The sequence below is a fragment of the Polyodon spathula genome, chromosome 6 (genome assembly GCF_017654505.1).
Source record: "Polyodon spathula isolate WHYD16114869_AA chromosome 6, ASM1765450v1, whole genome shotgun sequence".
Classification (NCBI taxonomy): Eukaryota; Metazoa; Chordata; class Actinopteri; order Acipenseriformes; family Polyodontidae; genus Polyodon; species Polyodon spathula.
In genome coordinates, this window is record NC_054539.1 from 48208512 (window position 1) to 48223168 (window position 14657).

Here is a 14657-nt window from a genome sequence, read left to right on the forward strand (position 1 = left end):
TTTAATAGTTATTTTTATAAAGTTTTGAGGTTGAATATTTCAGTCCAGGTTTGTTAGCACTAATCTACTATTTTCCACTTTCATGAGTTGGCATCTCTACTTTTATTTCTAGTGTAGAATATCAGCGCTGGTAATGTGGTACTGTAACTTCACCATAAAATGTTACATACTGTTTTCCCAGAGCATTAGAATGGGAAAAGGTAATAATTGGTGTTTGCCAACTAGGAGGTGCCTGATAAATTGATGTTCTGGTTATGTATAATTACCTTTGAATATGCAAATTCCCAAGTTGACAACTTTTGGACTAAAAACTAAAAAACATTGTATCTTAGGCAGCAAATCCCTTCTTCAAGTTGCTGACAATGCTGATGGAGTTTGCAGGGGGCCCTCCTGGAATGCCTTCGTTTGCCTCTTGCATTCTGCAGAGGATCTGGGAGGTATGCTATATTTTATTTTTTTTTGGAGACTAGGCTGTATTTTTGTCTCTCATGATTTTAGCGTCAGGGTTATTTTGGTGTGAAGGTTAAGACTCCTTATGTTTCTTATTTCAGGTCATCGAGTACAATCCTTCTCAATGTTTGGACTGGTTGGCAGTGCAGACCCCTCGCAACAAACTGGCTCATAGCTGGGTGCTGCAAAACATGGAGAACTGGGTAGAACGGTTTCTGCTTGCACATAACTATCCCAGAGTCCGAACTTGTAAGTAATGATCTCGACTTGATGTAGTTTTTGACCTTGTCAGGCTTCAAACTACAGAAAGCGTTAGATGGAACAGGGCAGTTTTTTTTTTTGTCATTACATAAGAACATAAGAAAGGTTACAAACGAGAGGAGGCCATTCGACCCATCTTGCTCGTTTGGTTGTTAGTAGCTTATTGATCCCAGAATCTCATCAAGCAGTTTCTTGAAGGATCCCAGGGTGTCAGCTTCAACAACATTACATGGGGATTGGTTCCAGACCCTCACAATTCTCTGTGTAAAAAAGTGCCTCGTATTTTCTGTTCTGAATGCACCTTTATCTAATCTCCATTTGTGACCCTTGGTTTCTTTTTTCAGGTCGAAAAAGTCCCCTGGGTCGACATTGTCAATACCTTTTAGACTTTTGAATGCTTGAATCATATCGGCGCTTAGTTTTCTCTGTTCAGGACTGAACAGATTAAATTATTTTAGCCTGTCTTCATATGAACATGCCTTTTAAACCAGGAATAATTCTGGTCGCTCTTCTTTGCAGTCTTTCTACAGCAGCAATATCCTTTTTGTAGTGAGGTGACCAGAACTGAACACAATATTCTAGATGAGGTCTTACTAATGCACTGTAAAGTTTTAACATTACTTCCCATGATTTTAAATTCAACACTTCACTATATGTCTGAGCATTTTGTTGGCTTTTTTCATAGCTTCCCCACATTGTCTAGGTGAAGACATTTCTGAGTCAACATAAACTCTCTAGATCTTTTTCATAGATTCCTTCTTCAATTTCAGTATCTCCCATGTGGTGTTTATAATGGAAATTTTTATTGCCTGCGTGCAGTACCTTACACTTTTCTCTATTGAATGTCATTTGCCATGTGTTTGCCCAGTTCTGAATGCTGTCTAGATCATTTTGAATGACCTTTGCTGCTGCAGCGGTATTTGCCACTCCTCCTATTTTTATGTCATGCAAATTTGACAAGTTTGCTTATTATAACAGAATCTAAGTCATTAATCTAGATTAGGAAGAGCAGAGGACCTAATACTGATCCCTGTGGTACTCCACTGGTTACCTCACTCCATTTTGAGGTTTCTCCTCTTACAAATACTTTGTTTTCTACATGTTAACCACTCCCTAATCCATGCATTTCCTTGAATCCCTACTGTGTTCAGTTTGAGAACTAATCTTTTATACAAGACTTTATCAAAAGATTTACTTAATAAACAATGTCATTGCAATGATACAGTGTCTTACATTAATATCAAATCTTTTTTTCATTGTCGTTCATGGCAGTTTTTGAGACACCACAGTAAAAGTCAATTAGGCCTAAAAAGATTTCTGTCTTATCTGAACTGATTTTGTTTTATTTCTTCTTTTATCTTGACAGCTGCTGCCTACCTTCTTGTATCTCTGATTCCAAGCAACTCCTTCCGACAAATGTTCCGGTCAACCCGCTCTTTACACATTCCCACCCGGGACCTTCCTCTAAGCCCGGACACCACTGTGGTCCTACACCAAGTTTATAATGTCCTCCTCGGGCTACTGTCAAGAGCTAAGCTGTATGTCGATGCTGTAGTGCACGGCACCACCAAACTTGTGCAGTACTTCAGCTTCATGACGTACTGCTTGATTTCCAAAACGGAGAAACTCATGTTCTCCAGCTACTTCATGGATCTGTGGAACCTTTTCCAGCCCAAACTCTCAGAGCCCGCCATAGCCACCAACCATAACAAGCAGGCTCTGCTCTCCTTCTGGTACAACGTGTGCGTAGAATGCCCGGAGAATGTGCGGCTCATTGTGCAGAATCCTGTAGTTACCAAGAACATTGCGTTCAATTATATCCTGGCAGACCACGATGACCAGGATGTGGTACTGTTTAACCGGGGAATGCTGCCTGCCTACTATGGCATCTTGCGCATGTGCTGTGAACAATCACCAGCCTTCACCAGGCAGCTGGCCTCCCACCAGAACATCCAGTGGGCATTCAAAAATCTTACCCCCCACGCAAGTCAATATCCAGGGGTACGTAAGCAAGGACATTTAAGAATGTAATTTGGCACGTCACTTTTTAGTTAGAGGGTCTTAAAGTAGTCTGTGCATTATTATTATTTTTGAATACATCATTATATAAGCAGATTTTAATATAAAAAGAATGTTCATAGAATAGTATACGATGCAGTAATAAGTTGCCAGCTTTATTTTGCAATTTTATGTCATCATAAACTTAAGCATGTTTTGAGGTTCTGGGCTATTTCCAGCCTTTGTAATTGCTAGGGCTAGATGATTTATTGTATTTTGTTGTGTTTGTAACATCAAATTTAAACCAAAAAGTGTATTCTAAAATTAGAGTGGGTTTTTATTTATTTATTTATTTATTTATTTATTTATTTGCTTGTAGGCAGTGGAAGAACTTTTCAATCTCATGCAGCTGTTTGTTGCTCAGCGTCCAGACATGCGAGAGGAGGAGTTGGAGGATATAAAGCAGTTCAAGAAAACAACAATCAGTTGTTATCTGCGCTGCTTGGATGGGCGTTCCTGTTGGACCACCCTTATCAGGTAATGTTCTCATGAGGATCCACCATAACAAGGGGGCCACCAATAATCAATATCCAATTATGATTGAAAAAGGAAAAGGCTTATTTTAATGCATTGTTTCACACTGCACTTTTAAACCACATTACTTCCTATTCCCTCATTATGAATGATTGATCATCCAATCAGTGTTACAAAACTACTGACCCTGTAAAATCTGAAGTTTTTTAAATACTTTTTCCATGGACCACTGTTGGTTATATATCTGAAAAGGGCAACAACTATTTATAAAATAACCCATTTACATTTAGGTAAAATGAGTACAGTTATATGAAATCTGAACAGCAAAATGGATATGATTTTAAAGTTCACAGTCTGGGCCAGAAAAAATGGTGGCACTTATACATTAAACTGTAAACACCGTCTGGATATTTGCACAGAGGTTGTTGTTTTTCTTTTCATTTTTTTTTCCCCAATGCTGTTAAATTTTGGAAAATTATCACCTGTAGATTTTGACTGATGTAACTGCTTACTAGGAACTGCTGTTGACAAGACACTAACAAGTGTCTTGTTAAACACCATTATCATTACCTCACATAGGTAAAATGTCTCTTGTTCTGCAGTGCCTTCCGAATCCTGTTAGAAAATGATGAGGACAGGTTGCTTGTTGTATTTAATAGAGGATTGATCCTGATGACCGAGGTAACGGCTGTTCATTTACTTGGGGGGGGGGGGGGGGGGGGGTTCAGTTCAATTTTTCATAGCTTTTATAGAGGAAAATGCATATTGCACAAAAAAGAGTTTGTTTCTAAATTGCCTACAACTTCTTTCTTGGCAATTCTGACCCTTTCTTTCAGAAGTAATAGCTTAGGCAGGTGTTCAAAAAAGTAAGCTTAATGTTTCTATGTTTCTATGTTTAATCCAGCGTCAGTGAGTAGTTTTCTAATTGGCTAGTTTCATACTTTACCAAGTGGAGGAGGGTCTGTGTTGAGATTTAAAAAAAAAAAAACAGATATTGAGATAAAGATAAATGTACTTTAAACTTTTTTCTTTCAACCTGTTTAGTCTTTTAACACGTTGCATATGATGTACCATGAGGCAACTGCATGTCATGTGACTGGTGACCTGGTAGAACTTCTGTCAATATTCCTCTCTGTTCTGAAAGCTACTCGGCCCTATCTGCAGAGAAAAGGTGTGGTTTGTAGAATTTGTTCTCTCTTGGCTGACATTATTTAGGTACTGACAAGCCCTTTTAGGTTGATGAAAAAGTAAACTAAGCACCCTTGGTAGTAAAAGATAACAAAATGTCAATAAAAAGAATATGACAGTTGTGGTTTCATTGCATTTGTATGTTCCTTAAATTAACAGGGCCCTGTTAATGAAAGATGTGATCTAACATATTAAGAACTGCTATTTGATATTTTGTAGTTAAGACTAATAAGAACAAGAGGAAGATAACTGAAAATGATATATTTTTATGCTCAGTAATTTTATATCAATATTTGCTTTCTTTTCTTTTATAGACGTGAAACAAGCTCTGATTCAGTGGCAGGAGAGAATTGAATTTGCGCACAAACTTCTTACCTTGTTGAATTCCTACAGCCCTCCAGAGCTCAGAAATGCTTGCATAGGTAATGTCAATGTCTGACTTGCCTATCACATGAATATAATTAATCATACATAAAAATACTACATATGTATGCTTTCTGTAAAGTGTCTTTGAAAATCTGTTTGGCTGGCCCCAAGTTTTCATTTGCTTTTGTGAACTTCCTATAAACTAAAAATACTTAGCGGCCGTGATTTATCTGGGTTATACCAACTTGTTCAAAAGATCAACCAAGAAATCTTTTGCATTAAGTGATGAAATGTCTTTTTCTCTTCCAGATGTTTTAAAAGAACTAGTTCTCCTGAGTCCTCATGATTTTCTGCACACTCTGGTACCGTTCCTACAACATAACCATTGTACTTACCATCACAGTAACATCCCAAGTAAGTGTGACGATCTATGTTTAAATTAGGGCTGTCACTCTATTAAAAAATTTAGATCAGTTAATTTATGGGCATTAGTTGATTAATCGGTAGATTAATCCATGCACATTTTTAATAAAGGTAACGATCGTATAGCAGCTATCCTGCATAGTAATTAATTTAACCACTCTGGGGTAACCCTTGAACAGCAAAATTATTAGCAATGCCCAAACACAGAAACAAAAAACTCACCACAGTGCCCTACCACTTCTGGGGGGAGACAGAGTGCATGCTTCAAATCAGCACTTCAATAAATAGCAGCACACAGAATATATGATTTAAATTGGTAAAAAAAAAAAAAAGGATCTGTGATCAAATCTTTAGTTGATTAATAGGTCTGATTTAATCTGTTAATCGGAACAGATGTAACTCAAATGAAATGCAGTTAAATGGTTCTGCTGTATAGTAATTTGAATTGCTTTTTGCTCTGTAGTGTCTTTCGGTCCATACTTTCCTTGCCGGGAGAACATAAAGTTGATGGGAGGGAAAAACAACATTCGCCCTCCTCGACCAGAGCTTAATATGTGTCTCCTGCCTTCCATGGTGGAAACGAGCCAGGTTTGTTCTGAAACCTTATTTCTTAGAATACCAATAGCTACATTACCGTTTTTTGTTGTGTTGACTCAAAAGACTGTTGTATAGAAATGATGTTTAGTGTGGTGCACTGTATCGTTGATGTTAACAAATGTGCATGTTCTTTTCTTTAGGGAAAGGATGAAGTTTATGACCGCATGCTGCTGGATTACTTCCTATCCTATCATCAGTTTATACATCTGTTGTGCCGAGTAGCTATCAATTGCGAAAAGTTTACTGAAACCTTAGTTAAACTAAGTAAGTAATCTGTTTTAATGTTTAGTATAAAAGTACAGCATTTTATGCCACAGCAAGCAAGTCGGCAGTTATATCTACCTTGTGACATGGATAGGATACTGGTGCGCTGAAATGAACCACACAGAAATACAATTCTCTCTCTTTCTCTCTCTCTCTAGATAGATAGATAGATGCAAGCATGTACCACAGTAGATGCTATACTGCAATAAATCTGCTGTGCTGTCTTGTACCTTATGATTGATGTTTACTATAACATGTTTCTTTCGCTACTGCTCACATGAGACTTGTATTGCAAATGACATGCATGTTCTGCAAGAATTATGAAACTGTTATTTTAGCTATAACCCCTTATTGAATGCTGAGCGTATTATATTTGTATAAAGAAATGTACAGTATTTATTTAAAAAAAAAAAAATAATAATAATATTGAAAGATTGCGAACATTTTTTGTGCAGGCGTCCTAATTGCATATGAAGGTTTACCTCTGCACCTGGAATTGTTTCCCAAGCTTTGGACCGAGCTTTGCCAGTCACAGGTACAGTAGACAAACCCCCCTCCAAGAAATATTGCGATTCTGTTTTGATAATACAATAAGAGTCTAATTTGTAGACAATTGTATGTATCTGTCTTGTGTATAAAAAAGTGAGATTGAAACCAAATAGATGTTTTTAACCTCAACTTGTTTTTTTTTTGTGACCTACGACATACTTGTGCTCAGCCAGCAAGTTTTTTTTTTTTTTCTGATGGACAAAATACTTTTAAGTTGTTGGCTCATACTGGGAAGCTCAAGTTGCCTTTTTATTTGCGCTGACAATTAATCACAGTTAACTTCTGCGATTTAACACATACATTTTTTGGAGAATAATTCCTCTTAGCACAGCGTAATTCATTTCCTGCTGCACCATTTTAATACACTTCAGTGCATGCAAGGATTGAGTGAGTGTAGTCATCATTTGATGAATATAAAAATTGTCACTGAACTGCAATATGTAGCAAAGCACTCAAACTGAAGGACTTCCAGTGAATGGTAAGTTTATATTTTTTAAAAACTTTATGATGGTTCATTGTATCAGTATCAGTTCCAGTATCACAGAAGTGCATCTAGGCTGCTGTTCCACTGGCGTGCTGCTAAACATGCTTTCACTTCTCAAAATACACTTTCTAGTAGTTCTTCAGTTACAGACAACAACAACAGCAGAGTTTTGACAGAGGTACTCTTAGAAATTCAGGATTGCTGCAAACCCATGAATTAAGCCAAGTACGATACTATAACCAGTGCTGTTGCAAAGTGGATAGCTACTGGCTGCACACCCATTTAACATTGTTTTATTTCAATAACCACATTCATTTTAAACAATGTTATTTACAGTTATGGAGGATATAACAGTTACTAAGTGAATGTTTTGTTTTATTTAGACAATTTTAAGTTATTAATAAAAGATAATTAAAAGTTATTTAAACAGCAATGAAAAACATCTGTTTATGAGTAAAGGAAACTGTAAAGGATACTGATAATTCTAAATGCAGTAAGGTGAGTAATAAACTTACTCCATTGTGATTTAGGAGTTGGTTCAAACAATTTAACAACAAATGCTGGGTTATAAATGAAATATAAAACTATAAAGAGGGACCGACAAACAGGATTCAGAATCCAGAAATAGGAAAACAGGGTTTTTATGCTGGGTTGTTTTTTTGATGATCATGATGATGACAGTGATGGTAAAACTTTAATGAGATGGAAGCAGTAATTGTATCAATTAAATGTGCAATTAAAACCAAGATTAACTGACTTAAAAAAATCTCAATATTAATTGCATTTACATATTTTTAAATCACTTGATAGCCCTGCTTTTTGTATATAAACCATTTAACAATTTTAATGACCCTAGTTAACTCCTGTGACCATATCTCCCTAATTTTGATAAGTTTGTAAAATTAAAAATTTAAATTAAAATTCCTGTGAAATAACCAGATATGCATTTCTCTTTGTTCAGTCTACTATGGCAAAGAACTGTGTGAAGCTCCTTTGTGAGGATCCAGCCTTTGCTGAGTACATTAAGTGTATCCTAATGGATGAGAGGACCTTTCTGAACAGCAATGTGGTGTACACCTTCTTGACCTCTTTCCTTCTCAAGGTAGGTATATAGAGCTTTGAAGATGTTAAAAAACAATTACATTTCGGATGACCTTGGTAATAACTATTTTTTAATAAAATATCCTTTTTTCAGGTTCAAAGTCAAGTGTTGTCTGGTTCCAGTTGTGCTAATTTGATCAACATTTTAGTTACAAATCTTATTAGTGAATATCATAATCTTGAACCAGAACTTACAAGCCAAAGAGTGGAGGTCTGCAAAACAAGTATTATTCTAAACGCGGTAAGTTTGTTATGTTCATTATAGTGCAAACTGTTCACTGTAGTGCAGTCTCTCCCTTTTTAAAGTATTTAGATTGTGTTACGTTTTGTCTAAAATACATACTCGCATTGTACTTTTGAAAAACAGTATTGTGTTGAAAATGTATTGGGATACGGTAGGGTTGTGGTGTAATATCTGCATAAAACTAAGCACAACTGTAATGTATTCCAATACTTTTGTATTGATATTCAATATATTATTAATATTTTGCATTGCATCTTTTTAAAAAATTCAGTTAATTAAAAGTTCACAAGTAGTAAACTATAACATATATGTGGTATTGGTAATAACACACTTTTATTTTACAGGATCTGCGGGCATTCACCTTGATGCTTTCAGTACATACCCCAAAACAGCTTGATCCTGCACTTATACCCACTTTGCAAGATTTATTAAACAAATGTAGAACTTGTCTACAGCAAAGAAATGCCCAAGAACTAGAAGCTAAAGAGAGAACATCAAAAGGTGCCAGTATACTTTTTATAATTGTATGATTTATCTTAGTTTTGTGTTAAATTGCATTAGTCAATTGTAGGCCATTTGATTACTGAATTCTCTTTTCCTAAAGGCAATCCAAATTGTCATGTAAAATTAACTTTTAACATGAAGTACAGTACAGTTGTTATGCTTAATCTTTTTCTATCAAAAGCAAACACTTGTTTACTAGTTCTAATAATATTATTTTGAGTAATATTGTTCAGACCAATTCAACACTCAGCAAGTGATATTTAAATGCTGAGATAGATATATTTTGTTGTTTTGATTTGCAGATGACGAAGGTGCTACTCCAGTTAAAAGAAGACGAGTTAACAGCGATGAAGATCATCCCTTAGAAAGTTGCTCCGGCGATCTAAAATCTGAACCAAGGGAGGCACTGACCCCGGCTAGCACTTCAGACACTGAGACGAGGGACTCTTCAGTTATAGACCCAGGGACTGAGCAAGACCCCCCCAGTCCTGAAAATGTTTCAGTTAAGGTGGACAGAATGGATTTGACATCCTCGGTTTCGGAAGATGCACTGTTTTGTAGCAGGCCCTCTGAGGAGCAGGGGGGTGGCGAGAGTAAAATAGAGGAATGTAAAGATGTGAAGGAAGAAATGCAGGGCATAAAGACTTCCAGTGTGGCTGAGGAGGACTCAGAGTTTCCCTCCACATCAGTCTTCGCAGGTCTGTCTGACATGGTGGACTTGAGAGGTTGTGAGAATCAAACTTTGCCTTTGCAGGATCCAGAGACAAGTTTAACAGACAGTTGTGCCCAATCCAGAGGACTCTTTAACTTCATGCAGCAGCATGACATTTTAGACACTTTGTGTAGGACCATTGAGTCTACAATTAGCGTGGTCACAAAACTACCTGGGAAAGGAAACCGAGCTGCATCTTGACAGTACTTTTAGCATGTCTGCTTTTTAAGTATTTTTAAAATGCTGTTTGTACACTTTTTCTTTTTTCTGGCTGTTTGAACAGTTGCTCCGTGCTTTGGTTTGTCAAGTTATCTTTTTTCTGCTTGAATGGCAATAGATTCATATGCTTGAAGATTCCTGGGGGAAAATACAAGACCCTAGATCTATTTAAAAGAAAAAAAAAAAAAAGATACAGCTGTAGCACATTTTCTCAAAGGGCAAGACCATTTTTTACTTTATTCAGAGTTCTTTTGAAGTGATTATTTGTTCAAGATTGCTTAAGGGGAGAAGGTTTACAGAATTTTAAAGAAGTCCTCTCTCTGTATGACATTTACATTTATTGCATTTTTACTGTGTATAATATGGTGTCCTCTGTGCCAGTTTTGTACTTTACTAAAGGGGCAGATTGCCTCATATTTGTGTGGTTCTTATTATCCAAACTAAGTTTACTTGTAAATTAAACAACCACAAGAAACTTGATTCTGTTAAGAATCCTCTCTAAATGTGGCCCCCCCATATACATACATATATATATATATATATATATATATATATATATATATATATATATATATATATATATATATATATATATATATATACGTCCTATATATAATAGAATGTGCTTTATTTAACAGGATACCTGTGAAAGAAATAAAGCACACTTGATGTAAGTATCCGAGCTTTATTTTATTTGCTTAAATGCATTCCTTTGTGTTATTAAATTTTAATGTAGAAATGACCTGTTAAGAGAATATATGAAGATGATATACATGGAAAACATTTCCTACTTGAAGGGTTAACTGTATATTTAATACATACTGCTTCTAAAAATTAAATGTTTAAAGCACCTTAGTGAAGGTAATGAAACATGAGTAGCTTTTAATATAAATGTTTTCTTACAGAATCAATGTACTGTAGGTTCTGTTTCAGGTTTGTTCCAAAACTTGTATGAAAACAATCATCCCAAGAAAGACCAAACATCCCTGAAGTGACTGAACTAATATGTATATTTTGTGTTTTAAATTGCACTTTTAAGTCCAGTTCCCATTGCGTTTTCCTTGTCAATAAAGCAAATCTATGTAGAACACTTGCAAGACATCAGCAAACCTACATTGTAAATCTTTTGGGGAAACAACTGACAAATGAAAACATTTGTGCTGCATATTAAAAATACGTTATGATAAATAAAAAAAAAAAAATAATAGAAATACATAACTTCAGAAACCGTTTGCTATGGAGTGGAAATATATTTTCTAACCCTCTATCTCTGTAGTATTAAGAAGGGTCTTGTTTTGCTTGCAGGTTGGGATTTTCATTTGTACCGAGTCAAAAGCCATCTGTAAGTCCTATAGATAATGAACATTTGTCGTTTACCATCCCATGTTGAACCAAGCCATATATTTAGCACATAAGTGAGGATGCCCTAGTAACACCAATGACCAGTCTATTTAATTCCTACAAAAACAGTCCTGTTAGCATCCCTAATTGTGTCCCTTTTACACGTCTTCATCCTGTCTCAATTAGCTTTCACTTTAACCCTTTGCGGTCCTATGTTGGACCAGGTCCGACATTACAATTTTCCCTTCCCTTTCCATTCCGACATCAAAAAGACATAAAGCGCAGGTCTGTAGTCTCTCCGGAAAAAAAGCTGAGAAAACCTTTCAATGGCTGATTGAGACCGATAGGAGCCGAATGAAGCCGAAAAAATTTAAAAGTGTATCTGATAGCTCCATGCACCACAGAGATAGCAGACATAAACAAAGGAGATAGCTGCTTCTGCATCCAGCGCTCAAAGAATATCAGACATTTGCAGAGCTTTTTGAGATATTATAGTAATAAAATAATGACTTGGATCACATCATGTATACATACAGGTATGTGAAAAATACAGTGAACACGGGGTGGGGCTTGGCTGGCGTTACAGTATTGAGTGTCATTTTGTGATTCAGTGTCTTTAAACCTGTTTTACTCAGTAAAAAAATTTAAACGGCGCATGTGAAAATAAATTGAACCTGACGTGCCTGACAAGCGCTGAATAAAGGGACTGCAAAGGGTTAAAGTACGACGTAACCATTACTGAATGGAATATATCTCTTACAGCCCAAATTACCTGAGCATTTCTATCAAAGCTGCTCCTGTAAGAGCCCCGTATGCGTCAGGCATCGTCTCCACCCCCAGGAGATAAATACAATTGACGCATAAGGCTCTGCGCCATTTTTCGTTCAGCCTGCCTGGAAAAGGAGTGAGCTCTGACTTTGTCATATCTACAGAGATTTAAGTTTTTTCATATATTCACTTTTTCTCCTTATATTTTTATATTTTGAAATAATTTGCTTATTTAAGCATATCATTCTTTCTTAGCCTTAGGTTCTGATTAAGTCCCCTCCGCTGCCTTGAATGCTATGCAAAGCTGGCGACTCCCCGCCTCTTCCCCGGGATTCATTCCATTGCTTCATGAGTCGATACAATTCTTGCTAGAGCCTTTTCATATATATTATAAAATATTATGTATAATTTGCAAGTTAATTTCTGTTTTTCATTCATAAACTGTCTGCTTGTACTACGTCCATCTGTACACAGGCGGTGTACTGCGCTAGCTGTGTTTTTTTCCAGAGCTTGTACCAGTGACTCGCTTTGCCAGTACCAGTGACCTGGTTGGTACCAAAGCCAAAGAACCTGTACCAGTGATCTGATGGCTACCAGTCTGTACCAGTGACCTTGTTGGTACCAGAATCTGTATCGGAGCCTATACCAGTCGCCTGGTCTGTACCCGATCCTATACTAAACACCTGGTTGGTACCAGAGCCGGTAGCAGTGACCTGGTCAGTACCACAGCCGTTACCAGTCACTTGGTCACACCGGAAGCTAGGAAGCAACCCTTTAGGGGTTAGGAGCAGAACTAAGAGCCTGTGCTTCTCTAAATCCTCCTCTTCTTCCTCTGGCTGAGAGAGCTCCTCCTCTCCTCCGCCAAGGCATAGGGACAGAAGCTGCCGTAGCTGGCATTCTGGCAATATTGACCGGATTGTGGGGCAAATGGAAAAGCTTTTTGAAGCTATGCACCACCAGCAGTCCCTTTTGACACAACTAAATTCTGGGTGTGATGGCGGTAGCATTTCTGGTTATCCCTTTAGGGCGCCTACACATGCCCCTCTCCAAGCCTGGTTCAACCACAGGGTCCCTCTCTTGGACTGGCATCGCCTACTCACAATGTCCTATGTCACTGTTTGAAAGATCTCTTGTGGTGGAAACAACTAGCTCATCTGTGCTTGGGCACAGTTCTGAGAAGTGTCACGATGAGAGAGGTGGTGACAACAGATGCTTCCAACCTAGGTTGTGGTGCTGTCTGGTACAGCCAGGCGGTACAGGCGTCTAGAAATCCCCATGGGAGGGTCTTAACTAAATGCTTTGGAGCTACGGGCATTTCATCTGGCCCTGCAGCAATATTCGTGGGAGATTCACAGGAGATGCGTGTTGATCCGCAGACACCACAGTGGTGGCATATATCAAGCACCATTGCGGTCTCCGGTATCCTGATCTCAATCGTATTGACCAGAAGCCTTTGCTATAAGCTCATAAGCATCTGTTTTCAGTAAGAGCTGTTCAGCTGCCAGGGGTGAGGAACTGGGCGGCGAACCTTCTCTCCCCCACAGTTCGGTATGGCCCTTCACCCGGAGGTTGTGAACCTCAGCTGGGAGAAGTTTGGGTGCACGGAGATACATCTCTTTGCGACCCAGGAGTCCACCCTTTGTCTCCGCTGGTATTCCCTAATGGACAGTGGTCACCCTCTCGACATAGACTCACTGGCCCACAATGGACGAAGAGTCTGCTCTATGCTTTTCCACTGTTGCCACTGCTTATGCTGTGCTTGGACAAGATCAGGCAAGACCAGGCTTGGGTGCTCTTAGTAGCCCCAAAGTGGCCCAGGAGGACCTGATGCTCAGTACTGGCATAGATCTTATAAGGTCAGCCGGGGCACTCTGTGGCATACAGACCCAACAGTTCTGCAGCTCTGGGTCTGGCCCCTGAGTGGAGACATTTGAGTCTCCTCAGGTGATCTGACAGGGTCATTGTCACCTTTAAGAATGCCAGGGCAGTGTTTACCCACTCCCAGTTCGGCTACAAATGGGGACGTAGTCAAGATGGCATACGATCTAGCCAACCTGCCCCCACCAGAAAAGGTCATTGGTCACTCCACAAGAGGCCTTGTAACCTCTTGGGTGTTATTCCAGGGCGCATCTGTAGCAGACATTTGCCACGCCTCATACTTTTAGCAGATTCTGATGACTGAATGTAGTAGTTCAGCAGAACCCTGGTTTTGGGACTAGAGTGCTAAGAGCAGTCAGTCATTCTGCTTTTGAATACATTTTTATTATCTTCCACTTTAAGTCCTGGAGTAGTTAGCTATACACCCATGAAACCTTGCAGGATATACACTGTTTGAAGGCTCTCCCTCACTGCACTGTAGACTATGTGCCACGGACCCTTATCGGTCCTCAGTCAGAATGGTAAAGGCAGTTTATCTTACTTTTTAGCACATCTGCCGGTGCTGCAAGTCCTTCACTTGTGACAGCTTGGTTATTGTATCCCATTAGGTAATAGTTACATTTCATACTTGAAAGGGAATGTTAGGTTATTCTCATAACCCTGTTCCCCTGAAATAGAAATGTAGCCATTAACCTTCAAGTTCCATTATTCGCAACAGGCTTGAAGTAAAAATGACGCTGCAATCTGTGACTGCAGTATTTTTGATCCCTCGGGGA

At 38.2% G+C, this 14657-nt stretch overlaps 1 protein-coding gene across 4 annotated transcripts in view; it reads left to right on the top strand.

The window, feature by feature from the left end:
* The window catches only part of usp34 (ubiquitin specific peptidase 34), an 82743-nt gene extending 72344 nt beyond the window's left edge, over window positions 1-10399 (top strand). For all 4 annotated transcript variants that reach the window (XM_041253012.1, XM_041253014.1, XM_041253013.1 and 1 more), the window contains 15 exons: window positions 333-437; window positions 552-699; window positions 2078-2712; window positions 3089-3246; window positions 3846-3924; window positions 4288-4414; window positions 4746-4853; window positions 5107-5211; window positions 5684-5808; window positions 5958-6081; window positions 6537-6616; window positions 8076-8216; window positions 8310-8456; window positions 8804-8960; window positions 9266-10399. In XM_041253012.1, coding sequence (XP_041108946.1) covers window positions 333-437; window positions 552-699; window positions 2078-2712; window positions 3089-3246; window positions 3846-3924; window positions 4288-4414; window positions 4746-4853; window positions 5107-5211; window positions 5684-5808; window positions 5958-6081; window positions 6537-6616; window positions 8076-8216; window positions 8310-8456; window positions 8804-8960; window positions 9266-9876 — 2850 coding nt within the window. In that variant the 3' untranslated portion in view covers window positions 9877-10399. The remainder of the gene's footprint in view (window positions 1-332; window positions 438-551; window positions 700-2077; window positions 2713-3088; window positions 3247-3845; window positions 3925-4287; window positions 4415-4745; window positions 4854-5106; window positions 5212-5683; window positions 5809-5957; window positions 6082-6536; window positions 6617-8075; window positions 8217-8309; window positions 8457-8803; window positions 8961-9265) is intronic.
* The last annotated feature ends 4258 nt before the right edge of the window (window positions 10400-14657 follow it).